This window comes from Leucoraja erinacea, chromosome 5 (assembly GCF_028641065.1).
Source record: "Leucoraja erinacea ecotype New England chromosome 5, Leri_hhj_1, whole genome shotgun sequence".
Classification (NCBI taxonomy): Eukaryota; Metazoa; Chordata; class Chondrichthyes; order Rajiformes; family Rajidae; genus Leucoraja; species Leucoraja erinaceus.
Genome location: NC_073381.1, coordinates 90,517,302 through 90,537,539, shown reverse-complemented (window position 1 = coordinate 90,537,539; position 20,238 = coordinate 90,517,302). Strand labels below are relative to the sequence as shown.

The window sequence follows — 20,238 nt, the reverse complement described above, 5'->3', positions numbered from 1 at the left end:
TGCGAGGATGGTGTGCTGCCTTCCTGGTGCCAGGATCCAGGATGTCACGGACAGAGTGCAGAAAATCCTCAAGGGCGAAGGTGAACATCCGGAACTGGTAGTGCATGTCGGCACAAACGATGTCGGAAAGAAGGGGATGAATATTCTGCAGCGTGACTTTAGAGAGCTCGGAAAAATGCTGAAAAGCAGGACCTCCAGGGTTGTTATCTCTGGTTTGCTTCCAGTTCCTCGTGCTGGCGAGAGCAGGAACAGGGAGATACGGGACCTGAACGTGTGCCTGAGGAACTGGTGCACGGGGCAGGGATTTAGATTCTTAGATCACTGGGATCTGTTTTGAGGTAAGGGGGAACTGTACAAAAGGGACGGATTGCATCTTAACAGGTGTGGGACCAGCATTCTGACAGGCAGGTTTGCCACTGCTACACGGGTGGTTTTTAAACTGAATAAGGGGGGTTGGGTGTCGAATGGGATAGTGGAGATTGTAGTTAAAGGGAAAGGGTTTCTTAAATGTGTGAGTGTAGAGACAGAGGGGTGTAAAATGAGGGTAGAAACAATAGGTAGCAAGGTGAAAAGTAAAAGTGGCAGGCCGGCAAATCCAAGGCAAAAATCAAAAAGGGCCACTTTTCAGCATAATAGTATAAGGGGTAAGAGTGTTGTAAAAACAAGCCTGAAGGCTTTGTGTCTCAATGCAAGGAGCATTTGCAATAAGGTGGATGAGTTGAATGTGCAGATAGCTATTAATGACTATGATATAGTTGGGATCACGGAGACATGGCTCCAGGGTGACCAAGGCTGGGAGCTGAACATCCAGGGATATTCAATATTCAGGAGGGATAGACAGAAAGGGAAAGGAGGTGGGGTAGCGTTGCTGGTTAGAGAGCAGATTAACGCAATAGAAAGGAAGGACATTAGCTTGGAGGATGTGGAATCGATATGGGTAGAGCTGCGAAACACTAAGGGGCAGAAAACTCTAGTGGGAGTTGTGTACAGGCCACCTAACAGTAGTAGTGGAGTTAGGGATGGCATCAAACAGGAAATTAGAAATGCGTGCAACAAAAGGTAAAACAGTTATAATGGGTGACTTCAATCTACATATAGATTGGGTGAATCAAATTGGCAAGGGTGCTGAGGAAGAGGATTTCTTGGAATGTATGCGGGATAGTTTTCTAAACCAACATGTAGAGGAACCAACGAGAGAGCAGGCTATTCTAGACTGGGTATTGAGTAATGAGGAAGGGTTAGTTAGCAGTCTTGTTGTGCGTGGCCCCTTGGGCAAGAGTGACCATAATATGGTTGAGTTCTTCATTAGGATGGAGGGTGACATCATTAATTCAGAAACAAGGGTCCTGAACTTAAAGAAAGGTAACTTTGAGGGTATGAGACGTGAATTGGCCAAGATAGACTGGCGATTGATTCTTAATGGGTTGACGGTGGATATGCAATGGAAGGCATTTAAAGACTGCATGGATGAACTACAACAATTGTTCATCCCAGTTTGGCAAAAAAATAAATCAGGGAAGGGAGTGCATCCGTGGATAACAAGGGAAATCAGGGATAGTATCACAACAAAAGATGAAGCGTACAAATTAGCCAGAAAAAGCAGCCTACCAGAGGACTGGGAGAAATTCAGAGACCAGCAGAGGAGGACAAAGGGCTTAATTAGGAAAGGGAAAATAGATTATGAAAGAAAACTGGCAGGGAACATAAAAACTGACTGCAAAAGCTTTTATAGATATGTGAAGAGAAAAATATTAGTTTAAACAAATGTAGGTCCCTTGCAGTCAGAAACGGGTGAATTGATCATGGGGAACAAGGACATGGCAGACCAATTGAATAACTACTTTGGTTCTGTCTTCACTAAGGAAGACATAAAAAATCTGCCGGAAATAGCAGGGGACTGGGGGTCAAATGAGATGGAGGAACTGAGTGAAATCCAGGTTAGCCGGGAAGTGGTGTTCGGTAAATTGAATATTAAAGGCCGATATATCCCCAGGACCAGATAGGCTGCATCCCAGAGTACTGAAGGAAGTAGCCCCAGAAATAGTGGATGCATTAGTGATAATTTTTCAAAACTCTTTAGATTCTGGAGTAGTTCCTGAGGATTGGAGGGTAGCTAATGTAACACCACTTTTTAAAAAGGGAGGGAGAGAGAAAACGGGGAATTACAGACCAGTTAGTCTAACGTCGGTAGTGGGGAAACTGCTAGAATCAGTTATTAAAGATGGGATAGCAGCACATTTGGAAAGTGGTGAAATCATTGGACAAAGTAAGCATGGATTTATGAAGGGTAAATCATGTCTGACGAATCTTATAGAATTTTTCGAGGATGTAACTAGTAGAGTGGATAAGGGAGAACCAGTGGATGTGTTATATCTGGACTTTCAGAAGGCTTTCGACAAGATCCCACATAAGAGATTAGTATACAAACTTAAAGCACACGGTATTGGCGATTCAGTATTGATGTGGATAGAGAACTGGTTGGCAGACAGGAAGCAAAGAGTAGGAGTAAACGGGTCCTTTTCACAATGGCAGGCAGTGACTAGCGGGGTACCGCAAGGCTCAGTTCTGGGACCCCAGCTATTTACGATATATATTAATGATTTGGACGAGGGAATTGAATGCAACATCTCCAAGTTTGCGGATGACACGAAGCTGGGGGGCAGTGTTAGCTGTGAGGAGGATGCTAGGAGGCTGCAAGGTGACTTGGATAGGCTGGGTGAGAGGGCAAATGCATGGCAGATGCAGTATAATGTGGATAAATGTGAGGTTATCCACTTTGGTGGCAAAAACAGGAAAGTAGATTATTATCTAACTCCCTCTTAAATATAGCCAATGAACTGGCCTCGACTACCCTCTGTGGCAGAGAGTTCCAGAGATTCACCACTCTGTGTGAAAAAAGTTCTTCTCATCTCGATTTTAAAGGATTGAGAAGAACTTTTTTTCACACAGAGAGTGGTGAATCTCTGGAACTCTCTGCCACAGAGGGTAGTCGAGGCCAGTTCATTGGCTATATTTAAGAGGGAGTTAGATGTGGCCCTTGTGGCTAAGGGGATCAGAGGGTATGGAGAGAAGGCAGGTACGGGATACTCTTGAAATAAATGAGTTTGCTTTCTTCCGATTCGACTTGCAGATTAATTTCTTAGACAATGGACAATAGGTGCAGGAGTAGGCAATTTAGCCCTTGGAGCCAGCACCGCCATTCAATGTGATCATGGCTGATCATCCACAATCGTATTCCTACCTTCTCCCCATATCTCTTGCCACCGCTATCTTTAAGAGCTCTATCTGCAAGAATCCTGCACCAGCACTCCCAAGTCCCTTTGCATCTCCGATTTCTGGATTCTCTCCCCATTTAGAAAATAATCTACGCCTTTATTCCTACTACCAAAATGCACGACTCCACACTCTGCTATACTATATTCCATCTGCTACTTCTCTGCCCACACTCCCTCAACCTGTCCAAGTCCTTCTGCAAAGTCCCTGCTTTCAGGACACCACCTTCCCTTCTACCTATTTTCGTATCATCCGCAAACTTGGTCACAAAGCCTTCAATCCCCTCGTCCAAATCATCAATATACAAGGATAAGAGTAGCGGTCTCAGCACCGACCCCTGCGGAACTTCGTTAGTCTAGTTTTGTCTCGCCACATCGGGAACACTATACAGTAGATGAGGTGCATGTGAACCTTAATCTCACATAGAAGGGCAGTTGGAGTTCCTGGATTGCGTCAAGTGAGGAGGTATAAGTGATAGGTGTTCCATCTCCTGCGGTTGTACTGTGGGGAAAAGTACCTAGGGAGGGGGTGGTTTGGATCGGATGGTATGAGTATGAAAGGGTTGGTATGAATGAACTAAGGAGCTGCGGAATGAGAGATATGAACTAGACCAAGCAGACTAGGCTACTGCTTCCCCAAACATCTCCTATCCCCCGTTTGCCCTCGCTGGCCGGTGGGAGGGGGCCGAGACCCTGGCCCCGCGGCTTTTGAGACGGCATGGTGCGGGTCTCCGCCCCGCTGTGGGTCCTGAGGTCAAGAACCGCATCCGGAGAGGGTGCGGTCCCGGATCCTGCAGGCGCCGCAGCGCTGCCGTCTCTTGCAGTGTCTCACCGCGGGGAGAGGAGCCGCATGGAGCCGGGAGAGGGAACACGGCAGGTGGGAGACCGAAGCGAGAGGGGGTGCGTGGAGAGAGAAAGAATGGGAGGGATGGACGGAGGTGGCCGGCCGGAGGGAGTGAGGAGGGGAGGGAGACAGACGGAGGGAGAGGGTTGTCCGTAGCGGAAAGGAGGCTGGCTCCGGAGTTGATTTTCTTCTCTCCCCGACCGCCGGACAGCCCGCGGGGTTCAGAGGCCAGTCCCAGTTCTCCCCCATCCCACTCCCTACCTGTCTCCGGCTTCTCTCCCATTATTACAGCTAAGGCTCCTGCACACCACTGCAGTCCCCCACCAGAATATTGCCAACCACCCAGCCATCTTCCAAACTTGGCGCCAGGCACTTACTACTATTTGTTGAGCAGCGGGAACAGCACCTCCAGAGCCCCAGCTTCAATCCTGGCCTCTGCCGCTGTTTGCGTGGAGTTTGCACATTCTTCCTAGAACCACGTAGTTTTCCTCCGTGTGCTCCTGTTTCCTCCTACATCCCAAAGACATGCTCCCTGGTAAAATCCCCCTTAGTTTACACAAGTATCAAAAAGAGGGAATTGATGGCTTTTGTAGAGAGGAGGGGTAAGGGATAGTAGGGAGAGGGGCAATGGGTATCTCTGGGATCTGACGTGCTCCTGACTGGGCTTGTGTTGTAATAAATATAAGAAACCGAGTTTTTAAAGTTGCAGAGGGGCGTGGGGGATGGGCGGCGTGATCAGAAGAGCGTGGATGACGGGCGGAGGGCTGTTGGATTTAAAAGGCGGTAATGCCTGTCAGGAATGTTGGGAAGAGGCGTAGATAAGCGGGTAGGAATGACATTAGCAACACCAGCAGAGGAGGAAGGGAAAAGTCTGTAATGTTGGCATTCATATTGGAATGGCTCAACTCAAAGTTCTTTAGAAGTTCACATGAACAACATCTGTCTACCAGTGTCCACGGACAACCTCGGCACCAATCCGTCTCCCTCAAATATCTCCTGGACCTTGTCCTTACTTTTAGATTCCAATACAGCAGATGTCATGTTTGAAATTTCCTGGATTCTGTCTCGTTTTTCCAGATTTTCCAATCTATTCGTGAGCCAAGAGAACTTGGGCAGATTGACTAAGCCATTAGGGTGTACGAGCATCCATTCCTGGGCAATTCAGCGGCTGGGACTTCTCTGCCTTGTGTATTTGCACATTGACTTCATGAGTTCCAGTACTCAGTTCAGCATGAGGTCCCTGGCAGGTGTGACTCAAAGTAATTATTGAACTAATCTTCCATCTCCACATGGAACGGTGAGTCAGATACCGTCACTAGGTGGAGCCATCAAACAACCACACACAGATGTTGTTTTGACCAAACATTTGTGCCCCGTCTCCTGATCTCAGCCCTCTACTGTTCATTAGAATAGCCCCACTGTTGGCAAGAACCTAACAGAAGCAGGAGTAGAAACAAGGAACTACAGATGCTGGTTTACAATAAAAGAAACAAAGTGCTGGAGTAACTCTGGCAGGCAGGCAGCATCTCTGGAGAACATGGACAAGAAGTTCTCCTCAAGCCCTCCTAAAGCTAAAGGGTTTAACATTCAGCCTGATGCTGCCTGCACCCATCTGCCAATCACCCTTAACCTTATGCTCTGCCCTCTGGTCATGTACCACTCTGCCAGGGGTGGTGGGGTAGGGAGGGGAGGTAAGGTTTGATACCCTTTGTATACATCTCAGAATCCTGTGTATCTTTATTCTCTGCCTCACTCGCTACGCAAAAGCAGTCCCAGGGTCTCCGCCCTCTCCTCACAACTGAATCGCTTTGGTCCCAGGTAAGATCCTGGTGAACTTCCTCTACTCCCTCTCCAGGTCACATATATTATCCTACTTATAGTGAGGCCACCACAACAATATTCCAGCATCATCATACCAAAATGTCATTGTCGTGTTGCAGCATTCCTGCTGCTATATTCTATGATGCCACTTTTTTTCTTGAAATTTTAGGCCCAACTTGCCCTTGTCAACCAAGATGCCCCATCTACACTAGTCCCATTTGCCTGCATTGGCCCATATCACTCTGAACCTTTCCTATTTATGTACCTGCCAAAATATCTCTTAAATGTTGTTATATTCCTGCCTCAACTCCCTCCTCTGGTAGCTTGTTCTACATACCCACCGCCATGTCTAATCAGGCATCGTCTTCTGAAAGCAATCAGCTTGTGTGTGGAGCTGCCAGATCAGTGAGCTGTTCAATGTGCACACTGAGCTTGGTGCAATCAGGTACAAACATAGGTATTACAGATGAAATGGCAAGCTGCCATGATGGAAGGAACAGAATTTCAGCTGCAGTTTCACAGGCCCAGAAGGCCACGATGAGGTTTCGGTACAACACCAACTTTTGATTTAAGTTGTGCAGTTTGGAACTCTGCATACCCAAAGCTCCCACCAACATGGCCACAGAATAGGCAGCTCACGTCATTATAGACATTGACTAGCTATGTTTGCGCCTGGAAAAGGAGCACAAAGAGATACAGGAAACTGCAGATTATGGAAATTTTAGCAGAAAACAAAATGTGCTTGAGGAACTTAGCGGGTCGGGCAGCATCCGCAGAGGGAATGGCAGATGACATTTCAGGTCAGGAGCCTTCTTCAAACTGATTGGAGTAGGGTGAAGAAAACTGAACAGAGCAGTGGGATTGGGGCAAAGCCTGGCAAGTGATAGGTGGAGGAAAGAACTGCAGATGCTGGTTTAATTCGAAGGTAGACACAAAATGCTAGAGTAACTCTGCGAGACAGGCAGCATCTCTGGAGAGAAGGAATTGGGTGATGTTTTGGGTCGTGACCCATCTTCAGACTGATGTCAGGGGAGTGAGCGGAATAGAGATAGAATGTAGATGGAGACAGTAAGACTAGTGGGAGAACTGGGAAGGGTGAGGGGATGGAGAAAGAGGGCAAGCAAGGGCTATTTGAAATTAGAGAAGTCAATGTTCATACCGCTGTGGTGTAAGCTCCCTAAGCAAAATATGAGGTGTTGTTGCTCCAATTTGCGCTGGGCCTCACTGCGACAATGGAGGAGGCCCAGCACAGAAAGGTCAGATTGGGAATGGGAGGGGGAGTTAAAGTGCTGAGCAACCAGGAGATCAGGTGGGTTAAGGCGGAATGAATGTAGGTGTTCTGCGAAACGATCGGTAAGTGATAGGTGGATATAGGTGAGGGGGTGGGGGCTTATTGGCCATTGGGTGGAGTAAGTGACAACGGCTGGAGATGAAAGCAGTTAGATAAGGAAAGAAGAGGAGGAATGAAATGTAAAAGAGGGACTCGGGGATGCGAGATGAGCGCACAGAGGAGGGGAAATGAACCAGGGTAATGGTGGAGAGAGGGATGGTGGATGGGTGATGGTGAAGGAAAGGTGTGCTCTAGGGGGTGGGGAAAAAAGTGAAGGAGGTGAGGGTAATTAAAATTGGAAAGCTGGAACAGGAAAATAATATAGTTAATGGCAACACCCTTAAATTAATTGGTGGGGGAACGCAGGCATCAGTAATATTGGTTGGTTCATTAGTCACGTGTACAGTGGTCAGTTTTTAGTCAAATCATACCATGCATGAAGCCATACACAAGTGCAACAGGTAGTACAAAGAGAAAAATGTTATAGTGTTACAGCATTGTAGCATTATAGTTACAAAGAAAAAGTGCAAGGGCCGTAATGAGGTTGGTTGGGAGATCGGGACTACACCCTAGCTTATGGGTGGATCGTTCTGTAGTCTGATAACAGCGGGGAAGAAACTCCCTGAATCTGTACGTGGTTTCAGACTCTTGTATCTTCTACCCGACGAAAGAGAGAAGTGGGAATGACTGGGGTGTGAGTGGTTCTTGATGATGTTGGCTGCTTCCTTCCATTGGTGCAGAGGGGAGAAACCTGTTAAGGGGAAGTGAGGGGACGGGGTAGGACTAAAATTAGCAGATGAGAGGTGTATACAGGTGAGGAGAGGTGATTGACAGATAGTTGGGAGGCTCCATCGCTGTGAAGAAGGGTCCTGACCCATAACGTCGCCCCTCCATTCCCCCCACAGATGCTGCCTGACCGGCTGAGTTCCTCCAGCGCTTTGTTTTTTTTTGCTCAAGATTCTAGTCTCTCATGTCTTCTCGTTGGTTAACTCCCTTGTAGCAGACACCTGGTCAGCTTTACTTTGACCTTTGTTTGAGAGCCCTGTATAATCCTTTGTTGTTGGGGCTAGAGATCATTTGAATTAACCAAAGTATTATTTGAATTAACCAGGGTTGTTATAGTTCAATGCTCAAATACCTGTTCTTTCACTACTCTGCAAACATACTGTAGTGCCTGATCCTCTTTGCAAGCAGGTACCACTGTTCTGTACTATTTGGAAACACTCCAAGTATGTGGCGATTATATTTCTCCTGAACCAGTTGATCAAGGTTTTGTTTAGCATGCCAGCATTCATTCCATACCCTATTTGGAGTCCTGGCAACATCCTCACACATTTTCTCTGCACTCTTAAAAAGCCACAAAATTCTGGAGTAACTCAACGGGTTAGACAGCATTTCTGGAATACAAGGATAAGCAATGTTTTGGGTTGAAGAAGGGTCCCGACCTGAGATGTTGCCTATCCATTTTCTCCAGAAATGTAGCCTGACCGGATGAGTTACTCCAGCATTTTGTCCCTTTTTCTGTAAAGCAGCATATTCAGTTCTTGTGTCTGCATTTCTCTGCACTCTTGTGAGCTTAATGACTTATTTGCTGCAGCAGAGTGACCAAAACTGAACGCAGTACTCCAAGTGCAGCGTCATCAACATCTTGTACAGCTGTAACATAACATCCCCACTTCTGTGCTCAATAAAAGACACAAAGTGCTGCAGTAACTCAGCGGGTCAGGCAGCATCTCTGGTGAACATTGGTAGGCATTGTTTCATGTCAGAACCCTTCGCCTGCCTTTGTTTGTGTCTTTTTGTAAACCAGCATCAGCAGTTCTTTGTTTCTACACTCAATACCCTGACTGATGGCCAACTTGCTTGCCTTCATCACTTGGGGCACTGATTATAAGGGAGCCATGTTGCAGCTTTGTAGGACTTTGGTTACAATGCGTGGCCAGGGGCACTCTCCCCTTCACCCGCGTGCTGGGCAGGGGCAGCGGCTGTGCGGAGCCCTCTCACTGCTCCCTTGTCTGTCAGGTGGAGGGAGGCCCTTATCTGACGTCAGCTGCCGTCCGAGTGGACACGGGCAGGGAAGAGCCCCGGAGACTTCTTTACTTTACCAGCGGAGAGACCATGGGCGATAGCAGCGAAGAGGAGGAGAAGGAGGAGCCGGAGAAGACAGTCGAGCCTGTGAGAGCCCAGTATCACGGGTGGTCACCATCCCACCTCACAGCCCACACCTGCCGTGGGTCTTTCCGGCATCACCCGCGTCTGTCTGGCATCAGCCACATCTGTCCAGCCACCTACACATTTGTCCACCATCACCTACCTCTCGCCATAACCTCAAATCTGTCCAGCTGTCTCCATATTTCTCAGCATCTCCCACTTTGTCTAGCGTCCTGCATATCTGGCCCAACACTGTTTGTCTGAAGAAGGGTCTCGACCCGAACGTCACCCATTCCTTCTCTCCAAAGATGCTGCCTGTCCCACTGAGTTACTCCAGCTTTTTGTGTCTATCTTCAGTTAAAACCAGCATCTGCAGTTCCTTCCTACACCAACACTGTATTTGGTTGGCACCCTCGCATTCTGCACATGTGGCTGCAGACCCAGACATCTGTTTGACATCCTGCATTTCTAGCCAGCTTCCTACACATCTGACCAGCATTCCCACATCGAGCCAGCTTCCTGCACATCTGCTCACACCCTCATACCTGCTCAACATCACCATCATCTGGCCAGCGTTCTGGATATCTGGCTCGCTTCATGTAGATCCCACCCGATCCCCATTTCCCTTTCAAACTACCCATGTTCTCCGCATTTTTCCCTCTGATCTAATCATCTCCCACATACTTTTCCTGGGTCTCTGCCACAATCTCCACTTATTCCCTCACCGTCTCCTCACAGCTCCACCAGATTCCCTCACTCACACAATCCGCGTGTATACACTCCTGGGGATATCCCCACAGGGTCACTCTGTGTGGGAGGAGGGGCGGGGAAGGGGGGAAAAATCAGTGGGAGGAAGGGTGGGCCAGTGGGAGAGGGGCTTCAGTGTGGGATGGGAATGGATTAGTGAGGGAGGGGGAATTGCTGTGGAAGAGGGAGTCAGTAGAGAGGGATGGGTGGATAAGTGGGGGAGAGAGGTATTGTCAGGGGAGGGGAAGATCAGTGGAGTGGATGTCAGTGAGACACGAGTGGGAGGTTCGTAGGTGAGGTGGGTCTGTGGGAGTGGGGGACAGGCTGTTGTGGAGGATAGGTAGGTTAGTGGGGTGAGGGGGGTTCATTGGGTGGGGCAGGTCCGTAGGATGGGGTTCAATGGGAGATGGTGGGTTGCTGGAGGGGCTTCATTGGGGATTGGTTAGTGGGTCTTGATGAGTGACAGGAATGGGTCTGTGAGGGATGGGTCTCGGTGGAGAAGTAGGGTGGGTCTGTAGGGAGAGGGGTTTGTTGAGGGGATGGTTCTGTGGGGAGAGGTGTTGGTGGGGGAGCGGGGTGTTTCTGCGGGAGAGGGGTCTCAATGGGGAAGAGAGGTGCCGTCCATACACTCTCTGACACAGCTCAGCAGGAACTGATGATGAACAGTCCAATGCTTAGATGAGGGACTGGGGGGCGGAGCTGGGCTGGGGTGTAGGTGGGACTTGGCAAGGTTAGGACGAGAGCAGGAATCTAACGGCCATCGATTACTTTCCAGTCCACTCTCCCATGGGGACACTACCTGTGGTTCTGGGCAACGTACCTTGCAAGAAGATCCTTGTTGAGTGAGTATTAAACAGGCGCAAGGAGCTGGTCAGAGAACCGCTAACCAGGGAACCATGAACTAGCTAACCAGTTCACTAACTAGCCGGTTATCTGAAAGAAGTAGAATCTAGCACATGCTTGGTAAATGTAGCAATGGATGGGAGCAGGGGAGGGGAAAGGGGTTCTGGGGAGACAGATTGTGAGGAAAGGAACACTCAAACATCTCAAGAGAGTCAAGAGTCAAGTCAAGAGAGTTTATTGTCATGTGTCCCAGATAGGACAATGAAATTCTTGCATGCTGGAGCGCAACAGAGTATTGTAAGCATAAATACAGAACAGATCAGTGTATCTATATAGCATAGACCATATATATATATACATAAATAAGCAGATAAAGTGCAATAGGCTTTGGGGAAGAAGCTGTTCCTGAACCTGGATGTACCAGATTTCAGGCTCCTCTACCGTCTGCCTGATAGCAGCGGAGAGATGAGTGTGTGGCCAGGATGGTGTGGGTCCTTGATGATGTTGGCAGCCTTTATGAGGCAGCAACTGCGACAGATTTCTTCGATGGTGGGGAGGACAGAACCGATAATGGACTGGGCAGTGGTCACAACTTTCTGCATTCTTTTCCGCTCCTGGACGCTCAAGTTACCGAACCAAGCCACGATGCAACTGGTCAGCATGCTCTCTACTGTACACCTGTAGAAGTTCGAGAGAGTCCTCTTTGACATACCGACTCTCCGTAATCTTCTCAGGAAGTAGAGGAGCTGATGTGCTTTCTTTATAATTGCATCAGTGTGTTGGGACGAGGAAAGATCTTCGGAAATATGCATGCCCAGGAATTTGAAGTTCTTGACCCTTTCCACTATCGTCCCATTGATATAAACGGGATTGTGGGTCCCTATCCTACCCCTTCCAAAGTCAACAATCAATTCTTTGGTTATGCTGGTGCTGAGAGCCAGGTTATTGTGCTGGCACCATTTGGTGCATCGGTCAATCTAACTTCTATACTCTGACTCATCACCATCAGTGATTCGTCCCACAACAGTGGTGTCGTCGGTGAACTTGATGATGGAGTTCGCACTATGTCCAGCTACACGTCATGAGTATAGAGTGAGTACAGCAGGGAGCACGCAGCCTTAAGGTGCTCCCGTGCTGATTGTTATCGAGGATGACACATTTCCACCAATGCAGACAGACTGTGGTATGTGGATGAGGAAGTCGAGGATCCAATTGAAGAGGGATGTGCAGAGACCAAGATCTGAGAGCTTGGTAACCAGCTTGGAGGGGATGATGGTTTTAAATGCCGAGCTGTAGTCAATGAATAACAGCCTGACATATAAGTTTTTGTTGTCCAAGTGGTCCAGAGCGGAGTGGAGAGCCAGTGAGATCACATCCACCATTGATCTGTTGTGGCGGTAAGCGAACTGCAGTGGGTCAAGGTTCTTGTCGAGGTAGGAGTTGATGTGCGCCATAATCAACCTTTCAAAGCACTTCATCACCACAGACATTAGTGCTACTAATCGATAGCCGTTGAGGCACATCACCTTGCTCTTTTTGGGCACTGGTATTATTGATGCTCTTTTAAAGCAGGTGGGAACCTCAGACCTCAGAAGTGAGAGATTGAAAATATCCGTGAAAACTCCAGCCAGGTGGTCCGCACAGGTTTTTAGCACTTGGCCGGGTATACCATCAGGTCCAGGCGCTTTCCGAGGGTTCACCCCTCTGAAGGATCTTCTGATGTTGGCCTCTGTGATTGTGACTGAAATACCATCACGGTGAATGGGGGCTCGGGAAAGCACATCAATGTTCTCCCTATCAAAGCGTGCGTAAAATGCATTGAGCTCGTCAGGGAGTGATGCTTCGCTGACAATTGAGCTGCCTCCTGATTTCGCCTTGCAGGAGATGATGGCATTCAAGCCCTGCCACAGTTGCCGAACATCTGTCTCATCCTCCAGCTTGGAGCAGGACCCTTTTGGCCTTTTTGATGCCCTTACCAAGGTCGTATCTGGACTTCTTGTAGACCTCTGTATCTCCAGACCTGAATGTGCCCGGGATCTGTACTTCAGAAGAGTGCGGATCTCTTGGTTCATCCAAGGTTCATCCTGGTTCGTCCAAGGCTTCTGGTTGGGGAAACTCGGAAGGTTTTTGTTGGGATGCAGTCCTCCACACATTTCATTATGAAGTCGGTAACGACTGTGGCGTATTCATTCAGGTCCATTGCCGAGTCCCTGAACATTGCCCAGTCTACAGACTTAAGACAGTCCTGGAGTTGTTCCTCTGCCCCCCCCCCCCCACCCTCCCGACCAGTTCTGTGCAGTCGTCACCTCCGGGGGTGTGCTCTTCAATTGCTGCCTGTAGGCAGGAAGCAGGAGCACCGCAGTATGGTCGGATTTACCGAAGTGAGGGCAAGGGATAGAGCGCTAGGCGTCTTTGATGGTCGTGTAGCAGTGGTCAAGGGTGTTTGATCCTCTGGTGCTGCAGGAAACATATTGGTGGAAGTTAGAGAGCGATTTCTTCAGGTTGGCTTTGTTGAAGTCCCCAGCTATGGTGGTAAACGCCTCGGGGTAAGCCGTCTGGTGCTTGTTAAACACGCCGTGCAGCTCCCCCAGTGCCAGATGGACATCAGCCTGGGGTGGGATGTAGACTGCGGTCAGGATGATGGAGGTGAATTCCCTCGGTAGGTAGAAGGTACAGCACTTCGCAGCCAGGTGTTCCACATGTGGAGAGCAGGAGTTGGATAGGACTGCCTTGACAGTGCACCACACAGAGTTGACCATGAGGCAGACGCCCCCTCCTCTTCCTTTCCCAGATGCCAGTGTACAATCCATGCGATGGCGCCGAGTCTGGGGAGCTGGGGATGAGCCATGTCTCTGAAACAGAACACAGAGCATTCCCTCAGCTCCCTTTGGTAAAGCAGCCCTGCCCTTAAGTCCTCCACTTTGTTTTCAAGGGACTGTACATTGGCCAGTAGGATGGTAGGGAGAGGAGGTCGAAGTCCCCTGCGCTTCAGGCTAACCTGAAGTCCTGCCCGTCGGCCTAGTTTCTGGACACAATCGAGGCCTCTCCGTTGTTTCCAGGTACTGTTTTTACTGTACCTGCTGTTTCTGCGAACCTGCGCTAGAAGGGGGATTCCCTTGCAGACAGCAGCTCCAGCTCCGTTGCCATCGGGAATTCCCTCACAGTTGGCAGCTCAGCTCCGTTGCTCCTGGGAGATCGGCTTCGGAGGTCTTCCCGGTGTTTCCAGGTACAGTACACCTATGATCCTCAGTCGGGTCAGGTATTCTCCAGCTATCGAGGGATCGTTGACAGTCGGGGGCTCCCACAGCTGCGGTTGAAGCTTCTGTTGAGCTGCTGGCAAAATGTCGCCACAGATAGGCGCCATCTTAAAACACGCCCCTGAACCACTCCCTCTGCAACTCCTTATTCCTTACAATCCCCTCTCCAGGTATATACCCTGCCACCTGTCCTACCTTCTTCTGTATTGTATGGCTTGCTGGGCATGCGTTTGATTATACAACCTCACAACACTGTACAACTACACATTGACCATGCAACATCACACAGACTATTATTGTCACGTGTAGCAAGGTGCCTTCCAGTCCACTCTCCCATGGGGACATGACCTGTGGTTCTGGACAACATACCTTGCTAGAAGATCCTTGTTGAGTGAATCTTGACTACAGGTACTGTCTGTATGGATTTTGTACATTCTCCCAGTGAATTGCATGGGTTTTTCCCTGGAGCTCAGGTTTCCTCCCACGTTCCAAAGACAAACAGGTTTGTAGGTTAATTGTCTTGGTAAAATTGTAAGTTGTCCCTAGTGTGTATGGAATAATGTGTTAATGTGAGGGGATTGCTGGTCGACGTGGACACGGTGTGCCGATGGGCCTGTTTCCACACTGTGTCTCTAAACTAAAACTAAAGATGGTTGGGAGATGACTACATCCTTGCTTATGGGAGGAGCATTCAGCAGTCTGATAACAGGGGGAAGAAGTTGTTCATGAGTCTGGATGTACGTGCTTGCAAGCATTTTGAGCATTAGCTAATTCCGCAGAGATTGGGAATGCCCCCCATTACTGTGCCCTATGTTGACAAACAGTGGGGAGGGGCTGGTGCTATGACTTGTATTTCTCTGACATTTTGCTGTTTCCTTTCCCCCAGCATGTGACTTTCTCGGTGGGAAACTGGCCGACCTGTTGGGGCTGACCACACCCAAGTACCAGTATGCAGTTGATGAATACTTCAGTGTTCAAGACCAGGTCTCTGACACGTCTATGATTATACGGTGTTGTATTTTATGTAGGCAAGGTGCAATTATCAGGTTATTGATGGAATGCAACAAATATTTTACACCAAGGTGTGTCAACTAACCATCAGGGTATCCAACATGATTTCACACTAATTTTACAATTTTCTATGTGAACAAAATGTTCTTTGATTCTGATAATTGTAGGTATGTTACAAAACCTACCTGAATCGCCATTGGGAATCTGCCCACAGCCAGGTCCGCGATTTTGGCGCTGTTTGGAGGGGGCGGGTTTAAAACGCGATTTTTACTAGGCTGTACTAATCGCAGATGTTCAGCCTAGTAAATCATTAACGAAAAATCGCTGCAAGACCCGGTCGCAAAAGGTATTATTAGTTTTATAGGCCTCGATAATATAGTTATAATAGTTTAAAATTACTGTCTCATTCCGCAACCTCTCGCAGCCCCAGGGTTTTATAAAGCAAACAATTAAAGGTATGTACCTTATTTTTACATTAAATGGGGCATATATATAACCCTATATATCAAGTTATCTATAGCGAGTAGTTCATTTTGGGCTTTTTATATCCTGCAGTATTTTTCTCGGCATTTGAGGGCACTAATCCAGCGCGATGTCAACGTTCTAAACCAGCGCGTTCACAGAAACCCACTAGAAAGCCGATTTAAATGGGCATTTATTTACAGCAATTGAACACTAAATTCCTTCCATTTGGCCTGTAAATTAATGTAAATTAGATATAAAAATCATGTTATATTGTGAATTATTTGTGAATAATCTTTGGACACTTAGGCTATTTAAAAATGTTAATCTTTCCTTAAGAAATGGGCTTTTGATTATCCAAGATCACAGCTTTTTTGTAATGTCCATTGAAAATCAATAGGGAACAAGATGCTAATTTCCGAGTATGAAAATGGCCATAACTTTTTTAATACTTGAGATATGAAAGTGAATTTGGTGTCAAATTAAACTTATTGTTATGCTTTATCTGATGGGATAAATTGCAGACTTGATTTTTAAAATCTCAAATTTTTGTAACATTGCTAATAATTGTAAACATAGTTCAATCATTTAACACCAACAAAGCATGTTCCAGGCACCCACCACCCTGTGTAAAAGAAAACTTGCCCCGCGCATCTCCTTTAAACTTTGCCCCTCTGACTTTAAAGCTATGCCCTCTAATATTTTACATTTCCACGCTGGGAAAAAGGTTCTGACTGTATACCCTAACCATGCCTCGCATAATTATATATTCTTCCCCTTAGCCCTACTAATAATGCTTGAGTTTGATTTGTTTGTATCTATGTATGGTACATGATCTGTTTGGATAGCATGCAAAACAAAGCTTTTCACTGTACTTTGGTACACATGACAATAATAAACCTAAACCTAAACTTTTATCAGGTCTTCCCTCAACTGAGAACTGGGAATAATGGGATAAGTAAGGGAGGGCAGGGAAGGGGGAGCATACGCACCAGTCATAGACTGTGGACCCTCAACTCCGTCGTTGAGTAACATCATGGCCTATCTTTTTTTTATCTTAACTCCACTTTCCTCTTAATACCCAGGTCCCTTTGAACTCCTAACAAATACTTTCAGCGATGGGTCTCCATAACCTCCCAGGAAGCCCAAAGGTTCATCACCTTGGGGAAAAAAGTCATCTCTGTTCTGTATGGCTGACCCCTTTTTGTGAGGCTGGGTCCCATGGTTCTAGACCCCTCCCAGCCAGGAGAAACATCCTCTCCTTGAGAGTAGGAGAGAAGAGGTATGGGAGGGGTGCCGGGTGGTTACGTAGAACATAGAACAGTACAGCACAGGACCAGGCCCTTCGGCCCACAATGTCTGTGCCGAACATGATGCAAAGTCAACTCTTATTTGCCTGCACATGATCCATTTAAAAATGTTTCTCTCTGCCTCTCCAGGATTTAAAGTCACTGCTCTTTACTTCCAGGAAGAAGATGAAGATGGAGAAGAAGTCACAGAAATGGAGGAGATGGAATTCAATGAGAGGAGGCATCTGCCGATTCAGAAGCCTGAATATGGGACAGCAGAGGATCCAGGAATCCACAGCGGGGCTGAGACCAAGCACCAGGTTTCGTACACTAATGAAGTGCTGGGAGACAGTGGAGATGCGGACAACTAACCCCATCCATTGCCGCCCCTCCTTGTGTATAATCCCTTCCCCTGTCGATTGTTGTAACTGTTCGCAAGACAAACTGAGGCTCAAAGTGTCCTCTAGTTGTTCCTCCACTCCCACAAGGGGCGATGTCACCAGCTGGCCCTTCATCTCCTAGAACCAGCCTGCAATTGGGTTGGGCTGTCACCTCTTGGTTTAATCTAAGCCATTGACCCAAAATGTGAGCTCAGTCTCTCTCCTCCCAGATGCTGTCTGACCTACTGTGCATTTCCAATGTTCATGTTTTGGAATTTCAGCATATGTAGGTTTTAGTGACTAAGCTATTATATCAATGGTTCTGAGGATACATAATTCAAATCTCACCACAGCAACTTAATTAAATATGGAATTTTAAGTATCAGTATGGTATCCATGCCTATCTAAGCTGGTCCCACCAGTCGTCTTTGGCCCATATCCTTTTAAATCTTCCCTATTCATGTACCTGTCCAAATGTCTTTTAAATGCCGTTATAGTACCTGCCTCAACTACCTCCTCTGGCAGCTTGTTCCATATACCCACCAACCTCTGTGAGAAAGTTCCCCTTCAGATTCCTGTTAAATGTTTCCCCTCACATTAAATCCATGTCCTCTAGTTTTAGACTCCACTACCCTAGAAAAAAAACTCTATGCATTCACTATGCCCTCATGATTTTATACAACTCTTATAGACAATAGGTGCAGGAGTAGGCCATTCGGCCCTTCAAGCCAGCACCGCCATTCAATGTGATCATGGCTGATCATCCACAATCAGTACCCCATTCCTGCCTTCACCCCATATCCCCTGACTCCACTATCTTGTATAGGTTCATCCCTCAGACACCTCGTCTCCAGGCAAAACAGATCAAGCCTATCCAATCTCTCCTTATAACAATGTGCTCCTGGAACGGAAGCCCTACAATGCTGAGAACTATATTCTGCACTCTGTATCTTCCTCTTTGCTGTACCTATTGTACTTTGTATTTATGTATAGTATATTTGATTCGTTTGGATAGCCACCTCTCTTCCAGCTTCCTTCCCTCCCTCCATACAATCAGTTTGAAGAAAGGTTCCGACCCAAAACGTCACCTATCTATGTTCTCCAGAAATGCTATCTGACCCACCAGGGACAGATATGTTGCACTGGTTCCCAGCCTTGCACTTCCAGAAAGGAGGATCCCATTTACTAAGCTGTTGATATTTCTCTTCTAGACCTTCTAGATTAGAAATTTACCAAAGAATCTCTGCAAATATGTCTTTGTTGGAGGGACGTAATAACAAAGATGATAACAGATACATTCCACTAGTTTACAGCTGGGGGAGCTGAAGAGCTATTATAAACCTTTGTCCTTGATGCACCCAGTCTGCAATTGCAATACTCCACCACTCACCCATAGGTCCCAATTTTCACCACTCCCGAGAGAGAGGGGGGGGGGGGGGTAGGGGGGGAGGGGAACAGAAAGGGGGGGCAGAGAGGGAGGGCCCCCTCTCCTCCTCCCTCCCCCTCTCCTCCTCCTCCCCCTCCCCCTCTCCTCTTCCCCCTTCTCCTCCCTTCTCTTCCCCCCACTCTCCATCCCCTCTCCCACCCTCCCTCCACACCCCTTCTCCCCCCTCTCTCTCTCTCTCTCTCTCTCTCTCTGCCCCGGGGAGGGGGTAGAGAGGGAGGGGGAGGGGGTAGAGGCAGCACCTACCCAGGTCGTAGAGCAGAAGCATCCCCACCAGGCGTCGGGCCCGAGCTAGGCTGCGGCCAGCGTGGACCAGAGTGAGGCCTGGAGTGATCTGGAGAAGGTGAAAAGCAGCGGAGGCCCGGCCGATCGTAGCTTCCATCAGGGTAAGCCCACCCACCCACCAGCGTGATGGACGATCGGGCGGGGGAGACGGAGACGTAAAAATTTCACCATTAGCGCATTGGGTTTTGGAGAAGATGTGAAAAACCTGTTCCTAAATCTATGGTACGGTATATCCGATGGCATGTGTTTTTAGTTTTTGTATCTTCTGCCCAAAAGGAGAGGGGAGAGGAGGGACTGTCAAGGGTGAAAATGGCCCTTGATTATGTTGGCTGCTTTCTTGATAGAACATAGAACCGTACAGCACAGGAACGGGCCCTTCGGCCAACAATGTTTGTGCCGAACATGATGCCAAGTTAAACTGATCTCATTTGCCTGTACATGATCCATATCCCTTTATTCCCTGCACTTCCACGTGCCTATCTAAACATCTCATAAACACCACTAACTTATCTGCTTCCACCATAATGCCTGGCAATGCATTCCAGGCCTACACTACTGTGCAAAAAATATATTGCCCCGCACATCCATCCCCATTAAACTTTCCTCCTCTTACCTGATAGCTCTTCCCTCTAGTGTTGTACATTTCCACCCAGGGGAAAAAGAGTGGCCTCTTCGGGCTAATGGAGTTTATTACTTTCACGTGTACCGTGATGCAGTGAAAAGCTTTTGTTTGTGTGCTAACCAGTTAATCATATCATACTATACATGAGGGAATTGAGTATAGAAGTTGGGATGGAAACATAGGAAACTGTAGATGCTGGAATCTTGAGCAAAAAAACACAATCCTGGGGAAACTCAGCGGGTCAGGCAACATTTGTGGAGGAAATGGACAGACAGCATTTCTTCAGATGAATGAAGTGGTGGGGAACTGGAAAAGAGGCATGGAGGCAGGGTAAGGATTGGCAAGTGGTACAGTAGGTGGATACCGGTGAGGGGGGGGGGGGGGGGGGGGTGATTGGTAGATGGGTGGAGTAAGTGACAAAGGTTAGAGGTGAAAAGGAGATAACAGGGTGCCAGAACACGAGAGGAGTGAAATGTGAAG

General features: G+C 47.8%; 1 protein-coding gene and 1 long non-coding RNA gene across 2 annotated transcripts in view; one reads left to right on the top strand and one right to left on the bottom strand.

Moving 5' to 3' along the window:
• Positions 1-20,238, bottom strand: part of LOC129697545 (uncharacterized) — a 44,241-nt gene that overhangs the window by 16,691 nt on the left and 7,312 nt on the right. The window lies entirely within an intron of this gene.
• LOC129697544 (protein FAM177B-like) lies at positions 3,902-18,255 on the top strand. Its single transcript, XM_055636209.1, has 5 exons — positions 3,902-4,149; positions 9,290-9,442; positions 10,941-11,007; positions 15,152-15,249; positions 17,207-18,255. The coding sequence occupies exons 1-5, from the start codon at positions 3,991-3,993 to the stop codon at positions 17,396-17,398; spliced, it is 669 nt and encodes a 222-aa protein (XP_055492184.1). The 5' UTR covers positions 3,902-3,990; the 3' UTR covers positions 17,399-18,255.